We start from the raw sequence: 18,315 nt of genomic DNA on the forward strand, positions 1-18,315 counted from the left end.
TTGTTCTCTATTTGTAGTTGTATTTGCAACTTATGGTGCTTGCTCAAAACATGCTATGAAGCTGAACTCATGATAATTATTGCTTAGCTTTGATTGGCCCGCTTGGATTACAGTTACTGCATTGTTTTCACTTTTAAGGTGTGTACTTTGAGTTTGATGCTTGATCCAAACATGCAATGAAATTGAACTCTTTGAATGTTTTTCTTGACTTTGATTGTCCTCCTTTCTTTACATTGCTCACTGTATTATAGCAGAAATTGCAATTATCTGTTTAGTAACTTTTTTGAAGACTAGATACTAGTTAAGTAATTCTCCCATTATGATATGCACCCTGCTCTTTTAAGCCAAAGTTCTGCAAGGGATATCTGTATGGTATTCAAATAAATACACAACTATTTCTAGAATATCACTGCAGGAATGAAACTGCCTGTTAGCTAGAATGGTTTAATTACTTGACTGCAACAGGAGTGGTAAATCTTGTCAGATGTCTGATCATGTTAATTCTCCTTTCTTACTAGCCTGATATACCAGTGTTTACTGCATATTTTATATTTTCATTGTGACATTTTATTTCAGATTGTAAGAAGAATTTAGTTTTTGTCACTACTGAAGAATGTTAATCTCAGTCACTAGGTATTCATTGTGTACCATTACTGACTCCCATTCTTCCTCTCCCTCTTAGATATCCATTGTGATAGCTTTTGTTCTACATAGCATGATTGTTACGTGTAACATGATGTGTGCAGATAAACTGTTTCGCACTCAGTATAGAAATGTTGTTGCAGAAAACTGTAAATTGTATTTCTTCTCTTAACTTTCAGATCGTTTTTTGCAATTATGTCAACCTAAATATATATATATGTATAAACATTTTTCTCTGGAATAGCAATATATTTGCTCAGTCATATGTGGCTTGTGGTTTTGAGGTGTTAGCTAATTTGGGTGTGATTTCACTGATGCTCATATGCATTTTGCTTTCTTCATTTCTTTCCCTCTTTTTCTTTTAAGAATGAGCCAAAGAAGTTAATATTGAGTACAATGAGAGTGTATGTGCATACTTGGAAAAAGGGGCTGGTTTTTCATCCTTTCTGAAATATCATAAACAGTGATCGATATTTCACTGTTGCTTTATTTGTTTAGTGTGTTGGAAATTTTGCCTTGATTTCTGTTCTTTTATTCTGGTATCAGTGAAGTGAGTTTTGCACTCTCTATGTATGTCAGTGTGAAACAGTTTTTTTAATTACTGCTGTCTGAAAAGTATATTGATCCTCCCCACAGTTGAAAGTACACATGATAAATATTAAGCATTTGTTTTCTTTAGCACTTGTAATTTGTTGGTTTGCTTTATTATGTTCATTAATTTTTATGACAGTTCTCTTCTGCTTCTCTGCTTCTGAGTGTGTTACTTTGAGTGAAACCAACATGTGTCATATATAGTGCCAATTGCTAGCAGGAAATCAGGCTAAAGTCACAATACACAGAACAAATTAATATGTATTTTCTTATATGGCCATAGATCAAACATAATTTGCTTCATTCTTTCCAACAGGTTGTTCCAAAACTCCTGAGTCAATTTCTATGTGTGAAAACCTAATTGAAACATACTAAATTTGGTGTAGCAGTAGTAAGAAAAAAGGTTCATTATAAATGGGGTTGTTAGACCTATGAATTTGTAAAGTATATTCAAATTTTGTATTAGACCATTGGACAAGCCAGTGTTCAGGGAATAAGATGGCGATTTAGTTATGGAGAGAGACCCACCCAAGGTCATGAGTTCACTGGCTAGACTTAAGTTAAGGGGACAGTTCTCTTTGTGCATCAGAATTACACCTTACAAACACGTGAGGGAACATAGGTAAAGTTTTGCGTGTTTTTGCACAGGTTTGTGATCTTGTGAGTGAAAAATGAAGTTCTTTCCTAATTTGGAGAATCATAAAAATAGGAGTATAATTGTGGTTTGGGTTTTAAGTATGTTATTAAACTGTCTTTCAAACAGATCTAATTTTCAGAATGTTTTATTCTGTTTGGAACATCAAAAAGGTCGGGAATCCACTAATGCTAGGCGTAATATACCAGCACTAGAACCCTTCAGAATTGATCTGTTCTGTTATATATTACCACAGAATATTATTCTTACCTAGCAACCTGACTGGAGATCGAGAAACAGAATATTGAAATGCCAAAGGGATTTGTTGTGTAAGGTTATATAGGAGGGGAGAGTAACTATCAGAATGTTGTGTGTATTGCGTCCAGGTGACCATACTTTCACATATTACTCACCCATTATGAGAAATTCTTTGTGCATTGTAACATCACTTACTACTAATATAGGGCCACACCATAGCTCAAGCAGTTAGTCGGTGGCTTCCCGCCACGGCGGCTCGGGTTTGATCCCAGGTCTGGTCAAGTGGGATTTGTGGTGGACAAAATGGCGCTGGGACAGGTTTTCTCAAAGTTATTCGGTTTCCCCTGCCAATCTCTATTCCACCAATTGCTCCACAATCACCCTCGACTATCATCTGGGGCTGGTACAATAGGCCAGAAGTGGCCGCAGTACAAGGGACGTAGTCCCACCCCAATAGCAATAAAAAAATAGTAGTAATATAATTGTTCTTAATTCAAATTGGCACACAGAAATATATAAATAGAAGTAACTATCTTATTAGGATTTTGAGTCATTATACTGAACTGCTGAAGAAGTAATCTGTTAGATAGAAGTTTTGCTACGTTAACAGCCAGAAATATTGGATGCTGCCTGTTGTAATATTGTATTTATGAAAGTAGTCCCACAAAATTTAAGATACTGGTGTTGATTTTTAAGTGTAAGTTGTTGTACAGTTTTTAACTTCTGCCATTGTGGCCATGTTGAGATAGTGTGCCGTAAAAGAAGCTGTATTCCATAAAGACTAAAGAAATGCAAGGAATTATTATAATAATCTTCTCAAGAGAAAATTTTCCAGGTAGTGCCAGGATAATTTCCAGTTGCAGGGTGCTTTTTAACTCAGTAATGAACTATTGGGTTTCATAAATGCAGGGAATTTCTTGACTAGCTTAGCGACTATTAATTTCTGAAGAAGGGCTCTTCTCCATGGAGTTAGTGTTTGTTATTTCTTATGCACTTGATGTATTTCTCATCAGTTTTTCCCTGTGTTATCTTTCTAGAGAAACTGGTTACACATACTTCTACTTTCATCATGGCATTCCCAAATTAAAACTTCATTACCCTGATTTATGAATTTATACTTTAAGAGATTAACATCTGTTTTTCTGTATTATACTCTCTCTCCATTTCTTATTAACTATGTTGCAACCAGAGTGAAGAAACATAATGTTGACTAATCGATTGAATATCATTTTTGCAGTGATTTACAGTATTGGAGAAAAATATAATGCTTATATGAGTATATTCCCAGTGTTATTTTATAAATTTGGATGTCATGTTATTTTATATTTTGTGGAATGTTATTGCATGATGTTAAAGAGCTTTTAATGCTTTAATTTGAAGCTGGCTTTTCAATGCTGTTTGTGTTTATTTTTCCTGTCATTTGTGGACATTCTTTTTCTATCTTTAAACCTGTTCCTGCCTAGATTGTCGGATAAATACTAAGGCTAAGTTCAACATAAACGTCGGGAAGGGCAACGCTCCCTTCCAGATTGTGTCCAGGGACTGATATCATTATTGAGTGTGAGTAGGTACTGGATATGATCGTGTCCCCTGGAATGATGGTGTCTACATTGTAGCATCGTGACAGCGTGAATGTTTTACTTGTGACTGTTCTCTTCAACCCAAAATTTTGACCAGCCTTTGTTGTTTATTCCCATATGTGTTTAGACCTTTATTTTCTGTGTTTCATTAAAGATTTCTGTGTCTCCTTTGCTTTCCATTAATTTACAAAGACCAAATTTGTAGCACTTAACTGGTGATACTTCAGTTGATATCCTAATGCATTGTGACTTCACTTCATGTAAAGAAGCAAGATATATTCCTCTATTCATAATATAACAAATCATTCCAAAGCTTAAGTACAGCTCTTGAATATACTTGTCCATGTTAGTATGCATTAGAATACTAATTGCAATATCTTTCTTCAGGTGGTGGTATTTCAAATTTTTGTTTTATAATTTCTTCACCAATGACTCCTCTAATCTGTCTCCTGCTTCCAGGTACCAAAAATATGTTGAGGTACATCTGAATTTTGATATTGGTTTGTGAACTCAGTGTAAGAGTATTTCCATTTCTTCAGTTTGTTGGCACTAAACATTCAGTTACATTGCTTGAGGGGCTATGCTACAAGCCTGAAGGTTGTGGGTTCAAGTCCCGATAAGGTCATTGGATTATTTCAGTTGACCTAATCCTTCCAGCTGCACTATGGCCCTGGGGTCGACTCAGCCTCTAACAGAAGTGAGTACCAGGAATTAATTAAATAATTTTCCTGGGGAGTAAAGCACGGCCGGCGCGTAAGGCTGACAACCTTACCGCCATCTTTGAGCCGATTATCTAGAAAATGTGGGACCCTCGTCTCACAACCCCGTGAGCCTTCACGGGCTGTTACAGGGATAGCTTTACTTTTACTTTTCTTTTTAGCACTGTAATTTGAAGGAATAGAATATAAAACTGAAAGTTTTTGCAACTTTATGCATTTTAATTAAGAAACATTAACCCCTTACTCCATAATAAGATCATGCTTAAATCTGAGTACCAAGAAAGCCACCGGACTGATAACACCACACAGTAGTGTTTTAAACCTTTTAAAGTACAGTGGTTTATCTATGTACCACCTTCTTTAACATTAAGGAGACACTGAATTTGGCTCACAGACTATATTTTTTTTTTTTGTTTTATATGATTCTCATACTAAACAGCAATTATTTCCTGAAGCACCATTAACCAGTTTGTTCTTGTAATAGAGACATGTTTTGTTTCCTGTAATGTTGGAACTGTATTTTAAAATATTATTTAGATCAAATTTATGCTTCAGAGGTTAAATTGAATGGGTAAAGGATGAAATGAATAATGCATCCACTGTTTTATCAGTATAAGTTTTGTTGAATATCTAACATTAAAACATTAGAACAAGTGTCACTAGAGTAAAGTCTTGTTTGCAACATCAGATTTCCTGTGCAGTGTCTTTTTAGCTTTCAATAAAGCACTGTAATACACTTGTTTTGAACTGTAATGCAAAATTAAATATTAGGATATTCATGTTGAAATTTCAGTGTTTAGTCTTATATGATCTGTGTATCCATTCTTGCAGTAAATTATGTCATGCTGGTTTAATATGCCTCACAAGAGGGATCAAATTTATTTGTCACTTGAAGTAACTACAGAGACATACTGGTTGTAATGTGAAAGGAGTGCCTGATGACTGGTAAAATTAGTGAGGTTATGTTGTAAATCCTGCTTGTTTTCTCTGTGGTTTAATTCCCATTTGGGTCACTGCTGTGTGTAATTTATCTGCTCTGTATATAAAACCAGAAATACTCGTCACATCTGTATGGAAACTGTTCACATTTCTCTACAAAGAAAGAAAGTATTTATTTTATTCATAGAGATTGCGGAGTTTTGAGTTTGGTTACACAGCAAGTTATAGAAATGTTTGAGAAGTATTTTATGCCTAGATACATTTTACAGTTTTGGTGCTAAAAATTTTAGGTTGTGTTTTAATAGTTGTTCAACTAAATTACTTTGCCAAAAACTTTGTATTGATGCTTACCATATGACATTATACAAATGGAATTCTACAGTTTTGTATAAAGACCATTAATGGTCAGATTATGAGCATCTTTCCTCTCCTGTTCCTACCTCAGAACTGTACATTGTATTAAAAGCATTATGAATAAATTGTCCATCAGATTGGAGATCACACTCATATACAGGGGAATACAGGTGAACAAACGTAGATTAGTTTGAGTTTGATCTCTTACCTGTGCCACAGACTGCTGACAGTTGCCTTAGAAGATTCTTTCAAGATATGGAAACTGCTATTTGTATTAATCTTAGTGTATGATTAATTTTTCGTTACCCCACAGTACGGAAAGACTTAACACTGCGGCTCCAATTCCGATTCTTTAACAACCTCCGCAGGAAAGCTTTGATCAAGTAAAGTACAAGGTATCCACAGGAGTCGTCTTTTATATATATACTTTTGTCTCTAACAGAGTATCGCACTCGCTGCGCGATTAAACACATTGGAGAATAAACAAATATATAGGCATGTTTCTTTGCTCTAATGAAATGAAATTGCTTTATTTTTTATTAACATCAACTGGCTTTAAACTTAATGCTTACTGTAACATATTCACAAACTGCATTGGCACTGTTATTCATTTGGACTAGTCACTCTGATATCAGAGATTACTTTGACTGCATAACCTGCCTGTTAATATTCTTTTGTTTCGCTGAAATGAGGTAACAAATCTGCCACTAATCTTTATGACATGTACACACTTTTGAGTGACTTGTAGTGGGTGTTAAAGAGGGACAGACAACACAAAACTTGTTAATATATTGAGTAACATTTCTTACTGAAATGTAATCTTGGAATGACTTTTTTTTAACCAGCTAAAGTAATTACTTCAGAATAGTTCCATGCATGTGTATACAAGCTGTAATATACAAATTACCCCAATTTGGAAATACTTCTGCTAAGCTCTTTCTTCAGAATTCAAACATACAGTATCTAGTTAGGTTTGAGATTCTTGCAGGTGTGAGTGTAAAGGCTGCTCTCATCTGGGTTGTAGAAATTCACTGAAATGTCACCACATTTCTACCAGACAACATGGTGTTTTGTCAGACAGTTGTGATATGGAATTTTTACATTGTTGTTGGTTAAATTTGTGGGTTATGTATCATTTATGGCAGAAGTGAAGAAGGCATACAAAATTGCACTTGAAAGCCTGAATGAAAGAGATCACTTTGGAGTCTAGATGTAGCTTAGCTGGGAGGATAATGTTATAATAGTTCAAGAAATTAATATAAGAGGATCTGGATTGGATTTAACCAACTCAGGATATGGTCAGGTAGAGGGTTGTTGTGAACATGGTAGTGAACCTGGAGGTTCTATAAAAGGCAGGGAATTTACAGATCAGCTGAGCAACTCTCAGTTTCTCAGTTTCTGTCTGATATTGTGACAAAGAATGCATGGAGCTACTTCCCATATACCCATGAATTATGAATTTTTTATGAGATTCATTTTTGCATTTTAAACAGTTTCTTGGGGCTGAGAAGAGCAGAAAATGAACTTTCTTTTGTAAATAAATAAACTTTGGTCTGTATGTTTACAAAATTTTATACTGTTATGTTGTGAACCTGCAGCCTTAGGATAATTATCTTTGTAGAGTTTTAGGATTACTTGAGTTAATCGCACAAGCCCTTCCTTAACATAGAAACTACCTGGTGTTGGAAAAGTATTTAAATGGCCAAATTAACAATATTACCTGGAGAAGGTCAGACCCCAAAGTAGTTCCAGTGTATTTTATTGTGGTCATGAGTCAGGCTTGTTATGAGTACTGTCCGTGCTTTTAGATCTGGCCCACTTTAGTAGAATGGGCGATTTATTTCATCAAGGCTACCAACTGAGATGAGGACTGTAGAGTATGGATGGATTATAACAGGACATTAATCACAGTGCATCACTTTTGCTCCCACAGTTCAACTGAAACCATTACTGCCCCACCACTTCTTGCCATACTTCTCCTGACTTGCAACCTAGATAACATATCTAAAAACATATCCTGTGTACAAGGCCATACTGGTATAATAGTAACAGAGTTGAAGTTACATTATGTGAATGCCAATTTCAGCACTTTTTTACTTTTTCATTTGTGTTAATATTGTTATGATGCTGTGCAGAAATGTACAAAATTTGCTCTCTTTCAGCTATGTACATATAATATCTTTTATGTCCGAGTTTGTAACACTATAACATGGGGTAAGCCACCTATATTAAGTATTGGATTTAGGTATACACTGTAATGCAGTGTACCTTGGTAGGACAGGGTATGTGAGAGCTTGGTGGAAGTAGGTAATAAACATAAGACTGACAGTAATAATTGTGTACCAGTTAACAAATGAACAATAGAAGTTTTTTTTTTCAGTGTTTTTATATAGGTGTGTGAGTTTTTATAGTGTGTTCTTACTAAAATTTTAACCTCTTGACTTTGTACCACTGTTAATATAGGCATGTGGCATGTGATTCTTATGGCCCAGCACAACACAACTCAGGACACCCATAGTATAGTTTCCGTATGTTACTGTGTGCTTACAGATGGTAATGCTATTCCATAGGTGCCACTATACTGAGCAAGAATAATTTCATCAAATTGTGACATGCCCATTGAAAGCAGGAATATCTTAATCAGAGAAGACAAGACATCATCTAGTTCATGATATTATTTCAAGTGTAATACCAGAATAAAATACCACTTCAGCTATAGACTGTTCCTTTCAGTTCCCTTTTGAAGTAATCAATATACCTGAGTCTTCCATATTTTTCATATCTGTTCGATTACCATGTAGCATTATGATGTGTCTCAGTCCCTTTATTTTCAGTATTTTATGATTTGTATTGCTTACTTCAGATTCTGCTCATAGCTATTTCTATACTTCATTATTTGGGTAATGTTTAAATTGAGCTAATTCAGCTGTCCATAATATTGAGACTTTTGTAATTTTTACGATTTTTAAAGTCAGAATTTTATAAATATTATTTCAGTGCTTGAAAGTTGCCTTTTAAGAATTCAATGTGAAAATGTGAACTTCCTTTTGGTATCAAGATTAAATTCAGTCAAGTATTTGCTTATGCTTATCAGTTCTCCTTCACCATATGTGCATGTATGAGCAAAAAAGCTCAATGTTTGTGATTTGTTGAATCTTTAATCCTTTCATACAGTAATGTTCCATTATGTTCTATGGAAATCTCTATATGAAAGTACATAAGATACTGGCAAAATAGCTGTAAGATGTCATGTAGGACATATAGCCTTGAAGAATACACTGCATTTTGTCTAATAGACATCTAGAACATAGTGAAGAGAACTCGTCCATTCATGAAGAGTCGTGTATCTCTCAGTAGTTGATACATTACCATCAAGTATATTACTTGCCAAACATTAAAACTGAATGAAAAATGTAAATTATATTCAAATGTGATATTGGGTACTCTTACTGAAATTAGAAGTAAACTAAAGAATTGTGAAGCAAGGTTAGGTTCTTTTCATAATTAAAAATACTATGAAAATGTTAAAGAAAATAGAAATTCTGATGGCAGCTGTACTTTCCATTACAGGACATAAATGATATACCTCTCAGTGAATGATACATATTCTCCTGTCATCAAAATCCATGAAGATTACTTCTGAATCTTATTTTTTATCATGTTAAGTGCATTAAAAGAAATTGTTTTTACTAACACCACAGCCATATGACATCCTTGTATGAGTAAATGATGTGCAAGATGGCAGATTATCAACCCACATTCCCTTGTCATGTTTCCAAGCAACAGAATGGTCAGGAACTGTTACCCTTACCGTAGCCTGAAACTTCTCAAGTGTGTTTGTCATAACAGATATTTGTGAATAATTAGCATTGATTTTGTTGCTGCAAGCAGTAAAAGTTTAGTTGTCTTTTAATGCTTCTGTGGAGGTTATCACAAGTTCATATAAAATATTTAGAGAAGAAAAGAGACCTTTACAAGAATGCGTTATATACAGTGCCCAGCAGAAAGAATTGTGTTCTTTCACTGTTTTACAACAGAAAACACTTTTACATAATTGTAAGAAACCAAAATTCTGTAGCGTATTTCATAATTATTTCAGTACTCTCAAATTGTTACTTCACCTGAGTTTTTATTTTTTTGTGAAATAACCCTACTAAAATAATTAAATTGCTTGTTTGTTATGTCAGTCTGTTCAGTATGTATTCCCATTGACTAATTATTCATGTTGCATCCAGCAAAAACATTTTAACAAGACAAACATATCCTCAACATACCAGTTTAGTTTTTTCTTGAGGCCTGTTACAGCAATTCACATGATAAAAGATCTGTAAGAAAGTTATCCACATCACTCATGTCATGACTGTTTAGGGCTATATACCTTTTAAAGGTAAACAAGCTGTAGTGTTTTGGATCTCAGGATCATCATTTGATCATTGCTGTGATGCATCAGATTTTGCATTTGTAAATCATGCTTTTGAAGGATGAAACAATAGCTGTTGAAGGACAGGTTCTGATTGCATACACAGTGGATCTTTCTTCTCTATACAAATGCTTCCATTCTTTTTCTCTGTTAATCCTCATTGTCAGCTATCACTTATTGGTTCTGAGAATTTCTTCTTTTATGTCTGTTACATCTCCCCATTCTATTTAACTGTTCTGCAAACAAAATTTCCCGAGATTAGATTCAGGGGTTGATAGTAGAAACAGGAAGAATGTACACATAATTATTCGAATTTCTGTACATCTTAATTGTATGGGCTTAATGTCTGGAAATTATTGAGATTGTTGTCATTTCCGTGAACAGTTGCTGAAATGACAATTGTAAAGTAATCCTTTTTGAAAATAAAACTATCAGAAACTAATAGGAAATTGAAGAACCAGACATGGCAAGGTTTTATTTGTAGTAAAAATATCTTTCTATTGTATCCCAGTCTTATTTCTGGTTAATCTTTATGAAATTATTAGGTTTCATATGCCTCCATCTTATTTCTCTTCCCTAGTTCATGTAGATGATATTAGAGTCATTAATTATGAGTGTGTGTGCAGTATGGTATCATCCTGGTAAGTTGGAAAGATTATGAATGTTTGAAATTTTCTGATCTGTATGTGGAAATAGTATTTCACTTCAAATTATATTGAATTTAGCTGTCTCAAATTAAGACTCAGAATTGTAGGATGTTTGATTCGTACTGAACAGTTGTTTATAGAACTTCCTTACATTTCATTTCAGTCATAACCATTTGTTATGTGGTGAAAATATAATTGAATGGCATATTGAAAAGTTTAATGTGGATATGTTGTTTCATACTTGCAGAGACTGATGAAAATTTTTCCCCCTTGCATTATAGTAATTTTCACAGGCTTCTAAGTCCTCACATCTTGAATGAAGCTTATAAGAGAAGGTGGTTAAGATGACAAATGCTTACTTTAATAAAGAAATTATGGGGAAAATACATTCCTTTTTAATGCCCAAATGTGATGTAGATATTGATTACCGAACTCCATACTTCACAAATAGTTTATCAGAGAAATATATGGTCAAGAACATACATGTAATCAGTTTTTCAACAGTTACCATTAAAAATACTATGAACTGAAGCCTTAAAGTCGGATAATGCAGAAACTTTCATATTTTTCTAAGCAAAATGTCTTTTAGACATGCTGAAGAATGTTTCCTTTCACATTTACGTTCCAAGAAAACTTATTTTGAATGACAAAAATTAAAATATTTAAAATTCATCTGGAATAATAGGGCCACAGTTCAAAGACAAAACTCCTACAAGTGCTATTGCAATGTTTTGCTGTGTATACTATCTAAGAACAACTAATATCTAGCAGAAAGAGAGCAGATATAGGTGTGGCCTTATTACACCATGTTAAAATCAACTTCAGCTTCCAAATTATGCAGTAAGAAATATATTCTTTCTCTTTCTGTTCCATGTCTTTTTTCTTTTTTTTATTCTAGTATAAGTTGAGACTGTTATTCCATGTGTGCATTATGAAGAATCATAAGAGGGAAAATAGAATATTACACAAATATGCTTTCTGCAAGTACTCGTATGTTTCACCGAGATGTACGTGTGGATTGTTACTAGGTACTTAGGTATTGTGTATAAGGCTGTTTTTTATATTAACAGAAGAGTATAGCTGTAGATATATGGCAAGCAACTGTATAACTTGATTATTCAATTTGAATATTTTTTCAGTATCTTCTAAGGATATATGGTTTCTTTCTGTAGGAAGTTTCATAAATTCATATTGAAGGTGTTTGGAATGGTTAGGTGAAATATAGTATGCGGATCTAAAGTTCTCTTGAAGGCAGATTTAGCTCTGCTGATCAGTCAAGAACAAAACAGAATCTCAAATTCGATTCTCTTATTGCCCACATACATAAAATGCAAACTCCTCGAGTTTTGCCAGTATTGTTGTGAATGAGGTAGAAATAATTTTTTATTAATTGGCATGTTGTTTCTGTAAAAGGTGTTATTATATCAAATATGGTACAGAAAGGTAAAATGTCAGTTAATACTGTGCTGTTGAATTTTGTGTTGATTTATGAGAAGTCTTTCAGCATCATGAGTCTAGCTTTAATTGTATGATTATGCACACATATTTAATCCTGTCATGGATTAAATATTATGATCATTCAATTTCTCACTTCTTCCTTTGTGTCCTTTATCTTTCATGCCTAATGAGTATGATGAAACTAATATTAACTGTCAGTAACATCAAATTTTCCTACTATAACTTCTGGCTGCTCTCCAGACTTGCAAAATTTTTAATTGTCTGCGCACATAACTCTTGATAGAAATTCTCCTATACTACCAAATCTCTGCTTCCAGTATAAATATTTAAATAGGGTGTGAGACTGTTGTGCTGGGTTTGAAAACGAGGAATTTTTCTAACTCTGTAAGAAACTTGTTCTGCATTTAGTTGTTCCCAGGTGGATGTTGGTCTGAACGACATTGTGATGACTGCGTCAAGACACTCTGGAGTTTGAGTGCATGCAGTTTGTCTTCTTTTTGATGTTGAGGTGGTACCAATAACTGGTGTATTCTTCCCTTGCCTTTGTTCTCCTGTTTTTTAGTTTCTTTTTATTCTGGGTTTTTAATCGCAAGTTTTTGTTTGTTTCTTGATTTGTTTTTTGAACATGAAATGTGACAATGTATGATTTTAAACACACAGTGGAGAATTGAAGGTAACTTTTGTATTTTATTTTTATCCAGTATGCATTTACATGCATTTATTTCCATCCTGAAATAGTTTTTGAATCTCTATAGAAACAATGTTTGAATTTACTCCATTCCAACTTCTGTAAAGTGTGTTTAAAATGTTAACTTTTTCATTGCTTTGGTTTTGTACATAGATTTGTTGATGCATGATTGAACCCTCTCCCCTGGTAACAGGGTGTGGAGTTATTGGTAACACCATACATCAGATTGTACAGTGAATGAGTTTTTCATTGTTGTTTTGAGCGTTTGGCAATTCTGAACGAGTGATGATGTTCCTTTGTTTTGCAGTACGCCTGACTCGGGTTGGAGCAACAAGCTCGTAGTGCGATGATGTCTCATTTAATAGGTAGTAGTACCAATTCTTCACATCTTCTACTAACTGTATGGCCAGCCACCATTTTCAGAAAAGAGGAATAGTATGCCATGGTGATAAAATTGTGCATTTATAAATGCTTTTGAAATACTAAAATAAATTTTTGAAACAATGAGGAGTCTAAATTTTACTTCTTTGAAGTCCTTGGTTGACTTAAGTCATTTAAATTTCTTAGAGAAATTATGAATCATTATGTAACCCAAGGCGTTATTCTTGCTACAGCAATTAGTTTATGGTGTTTGATCATGTTGCATAAGAATTGCACAGTTTACAGATACTTAAAACATTCTTTCATCATAATTTTACCCTTCATGCCTCATTGTCGAACAAGTTGATATGTTACCTCCACCTAACTTCACAGTACTAAGAAAACGGTATGTGTAGCTCACCCTAATTTTAATAGCAAAGTAAGACTTATTATTCAACATTTCAGTCATTCATTAATTTGAAAACAGATCTCTTGGGGTTATTTACTGAATTAAATTTTTGTCAGGTCATTTAAAGTAATCTTTTTATGATTGTAACAGACCTGTTAATTTAAATATCGTTTCAGAGACTTTAGATTGTTATGTAAAACATGAGATGTACTACTTAAAAAAATCTTAGTATTTTTTGGCAAGTCTGAGTGTCCTGACATGATATTTTTGGTGTGTATACTTAAGGGTGTTATCTTTTTATGTCAAGCTATATGTCAGTTTACTGATTCATTAGAGCATACTGTAAGGCCAAAAATTTGGAATTTTTGTATCTGGATCTAAATTTGAATTTCTTTGTGGGGGGGGAGAGATCTTTCAGCGTTTGGTGTATTGTGGTTATTTAAAGAAATTAATGAACTTAATGAGGGAAATATATTGGAATTAGCTAAGGAAGGAAAGAGGACTTACTTGTTGCAGAATTGACTCACGTAAGTATCAGCTGTGCCATAGGTCAGGGTTAGCCAGTAGATTTACTTTAATGTCCTGAGTTCAACCCCATGTTAGTTCATGCAGGATTTGTTGTGGATAAAATGGCAGTAAGGCAGGTTTTCACTGTTAAATTCAGCCACTCATTGCCTAAGTACCAAGACACTGTCTCAACCCACCCTCAGTATAATAAGTACATAAATACTGAGGGATGAAATGTGGGACTTGTTTCCATGAAAGCCACTGTGGGCATACAATATGGGAAAGGATTAATCTCCTTTCTCACCCAGTATTGCCGATAGTTCACATTTTGGGCAGTGAAGGAGCAAATTTTCACAGTAATTTAGTGGAAATGGGGAGGGCAGTTCGGATATTGTAGATTTTTTTGTTCTGTAAAGACAGATCCCTGGTGGCTGGTCTGTAAGATGAGTGTTACTGCAAGGTATATGCAGTTTTGTTGCCCCCATACTTTTTCCCTGATGAAAACTTTGAGATTGAAAGGAAATACATCAGAATGAATTTCACGTTTTCAAAAATTATATGTGGTTTTGAATTAGGACTGAAGTTTGTTTATATCTCATAATGATTTTGATGGCTGCTCAAATTCTGAAACCATAACCTGTTCCTTAGAACAAATTTAAATTGATTAGTTATGTGTAAAAAAATGCATAGTGGGGGGTGGAGTCCAATTGGGTCCACTCGGCATGGGAGCCACTGATTCGCCTATTGTACCTGCCCCGGGTGATTATGATCATGGAGAATTTGGTGGAATGAAGATTGGCAGGGGAAACCGAAGTACTCGGAGAAAATCTACCCCAACACCACTTTGTCCAACACAAATCCCAGGCTGCCGCAGTGGGAAGCCAGTGACTAACCGCTTGGGCTATGGCGCAGCCTTGGTTATGTGTAAGTCAGGAGGCTGACAATGTGATGACACCCTATTCTAAATATTTTTCATGTAATCTTTTTTTATATAATTATTTTAGTATAATGTCAAAATAAATTAATAAGGCATTGTCCTTTAGTTAAAGTAATGTTACACATTTCTGTTACCTCTCTAGTAGTGTGTGATTTTATATTGCATATGAAACTTTTGAGCAGGTCTTTTCTTATTTGAGTAATGGTTAGAAAATCCACCTTATTTGTTTGTTTTCTGATAACATGTTTGTATTACTGTGTAATATATGCTTAAAACTTCTGGATTTATTCTGAACACTTGTGTAATCCTCTTCAGGATGATTGGCTGACAGATGTTATTCACTGAATAGAATGGTGTATAAAAAGTCTTTCTTATAATAAATTATTGCATAATTAATCGTCAGATATATGATGTAAGATAATCTGAGGTGGGAGTTCCTTCACTGTCCATTCACAATAATGATCATTTTATATGATCTGAGTTCTTTTAAATGTGATTTAGATTTTTGTGCTGGAAAGTTAAATTAAGCCTTAATGATGAGACACATAAAGTTTTGGAATACAAATTGAGAAGGACTGGAACTAATGTTGCAAGAAGCATGGTGCAACAAAACTGCATCTTACCTCTTTGAATTGCATGTTGATGCCTGGTGGACTGACGTAGACTAACACTAGAACTGTACATACTGTGCTGCTGGCCTAACATTGTGAATGGTGCATAGATAAATAAGTGTCATCTAACAAAGATGTACAGTCTCACGGAGGTGTCTACAAATATCACTGTTATGATTTTAATACATAGTCAGTCATTTGAGGCATTAGAATGTCCTGCATATTCCATGCTATAGTCCATCTCTGTACTGTACTGACACCTACAGGATGTGGCAAACTGCTCAGTTATATCATTAATATGTCAGATGCTTATTGAATAATTTTTGTAGAAGCATGAGCTCTAATGAGGCTGGGATAGCTCAGTCGGTATACTGATGGGATGAAAGGCTGGGATTCAATTCCTGGCAAGGGCAAGATATTTTTCTGTTCCACACAACCTGCAGACTGGCTCTGGAACCCACCCAGTCTCCTATCCAATGGGTACCAGGGCCTCTTTCTCTGGTAACACAGCGACAGCGCAAAGCTGACCACTTGCCTTCATCTAGTGTCAAGGTCAAGTAGTGTGAAACTATAACTCCACTCCCCATACTTATTCATGGCATGGTGTGTTTAATTAATTAAGCACAGGGACAACTTTACCGGTTTTCATCAGATTTAACTTTGTGTACCCACATCTCCCCTCGCTGTTACTGTATACATACATCAGTGCTGCTGACTTGTGAGAAACTTTTGAGTTTCTGTATGGGGTATTTTCAAACAGCTTTAAATAACATAATTTGTCCAGAAACAAGAAATATTAAAATTTTCATTGAAGACAGAAGTGAAATTGGAGTCTCATGTGAAACACAAAACATACGCACTTGCAGATAAGGAAACTTCTGTTGGAATAAGATTCAAACACCCTCCCCCAATGCCCCACAGTCCTCATCTCATGCTGGTGTTCCGCAACTCTCCCATCATGTTTTGATATATTAATTCAGTGTAATGATGTGCATATTGAGAAGTTGCTTCTCAAGTTTCATTGAGTATGCAGTATGTTTTCCTTTAAATTTGCAATTGAAAAGGAATTAACTAAGTTTGTGCAAAAATATTTTGTGGAATTTTTTGCACATTCTTAACTGAAAGTGCAGTGCTGAGTTTATCATTAGTATATAAAATGTTATTGTAACAAATATAATGTGTGAAATATGAAAATAAAATATAAGCATGACATGAAATACCTTATTTCTTTTCATTTTCACTTTGCAAGGGAAACAGCTTGCTGACTGCATACAAAATGTAACTGTTAATGCATTCTCATAAACAAAATCTGTCTTGCTGGATGATCAGAATGCCATTTCACTCATTAATAGCCCGACTTGAATAACCAATCCATTAGTCTCCTCACTGCAGTGTGTTATTTTGTTTAAGTTTAAGATTTAATTTTAGGTGGTAGTTCTGTACTTACTGTTAGTAATATGCTAGTATATATGCGTGTAATGTTACAGAATTTGTAACATGATGTAAGCATCTATTACATTAATACAGCAATGTTTGTGCTCTGAAACAGATGCTTCTTAGTCCTGGATCTTTATTATGTTGTATGTTTGCCGGTTTTATTGCAACGAACGTTCCTTTCCAATGAGAGAAGGAACTTTGTGGACAACGCTACAAGGTGTGTTTCTGGTCTGCATTTGAAATTTGTTAATTCAAGGGAACATATCATTTGATAATTGGTTTATGATCATTTTTTATTGATGTAATTACTCATCTATATTTGACTTGATGGGTATCCTTTGAAGAATTTTATGGATTGTATATCTTATAAATACTTCTGTAAATGCAGAAGATGCCCTTTTTCTGTAGAATTTTGTTATACCATGTTGGCAGATCAACACACCATGTATATAGGTGTATCTGAGTATAAGGGTATCAATTTTTGTAATGGTATCCCTAATTCTACTGCAGGAAGTTGTATAATTAAGTGTAAATTTTGTATTACTGAAAACTCGTTAGGTGTGAGCACTCAGTTCTCTCATTGGGCTAGTTGTGTTTTCATCAGAGGTTGCTATTAAAAACATTCNATACAGCTCTTGGTTTTGAAAGTTGCAGATGTGAAAATGTACAGTACTATGACATAATTATAGTAAGAGGAGAAAAGTACATGCTTAGGCGTCTTATCACAGACATTCTTTTCGATGCCAAACAATAAAAAATGGATAATTTTATTTCCAGCAATGGTAAAAAACCTCAGAAATATTTTCTCACAGTATAAAATTTTCCTTATCAGAGTGTTATATGCATGTGAGATGTATACTATCACGTTAGATGTCAGGTGTTTTAAATGGCTGGTTATTTCAATAACATGAAATACTGATTGACAAGAACATTAAAGTCAGATTTCTGTTTACTCATTGCTGCAGGAGCAAGGCTTTCTGCATTGCATAGCCTGTAAAGCCGGGTCCAGACTTGTTGCATATTCCCATATTGTATCAGTGTGGACGGTACCCCGTATCATCCTTCCGTTGGAAAATGATACGCAACGGGCTGTTCGCTCGCTTGGCGGTCTTTTCCCGTCGCAT

General features: G+C 34.5%; 1 protein-coding gene across 9 annotated transcripts in view; it reads left to right on the plus strand.

Annotated features, from left to right (window-relative positions):
* The window catches only part of LOC111861617 (tropomodulin), a 154,399-nt gene that overhangs the window by 131,373 nt on the left and 4,711 nt on the right, over window positions 1–18,315 (plus strand). The window contains exons 9-10 of one of the 9 annotated variants that reach the window (XR_002842277.2): window positions 6,031–6,112; window positions 13,238–13,295. The exons of 1 other annotated variant lie outside the window; for it this stretch is intronic. Coding sequence is in view for 7 of the 8 variants with exons in the window: in XM_023846322.2 (XP_023702090.1) it covers window positions 3,589–3,671 (83 nt within the window). In the remaining variant the exon portion in view is untranslated. Of the gene's footprint in view, window positions 1–3,588; window positions 3,782–6,030; window positions 6,113–13,237; window positions 13,299–18,315 lie in introns of those variants that run through there. 7 more of the 9 variants (XM_023846324.2, XM_023846329.2, XM_023846327.2 and 4 more) reach the window with 7 other exon arrangements.

This window comes from Cryptotermes secundus, unplaced genomic scaffold, assembly GCF_002891405.2.
Source record: "Cryptotermes secundus unplaced genomic scaffold, Csec_1.0 scaffold43, whole genome shotgun sequence".
Classification (NCBI taxonomy): Eukaryota; Metazoa; Arthropoda; class Insecta; order Blattodea; family Kalotermitidae; genus Cryptotermes; species Cryptotermes secundus.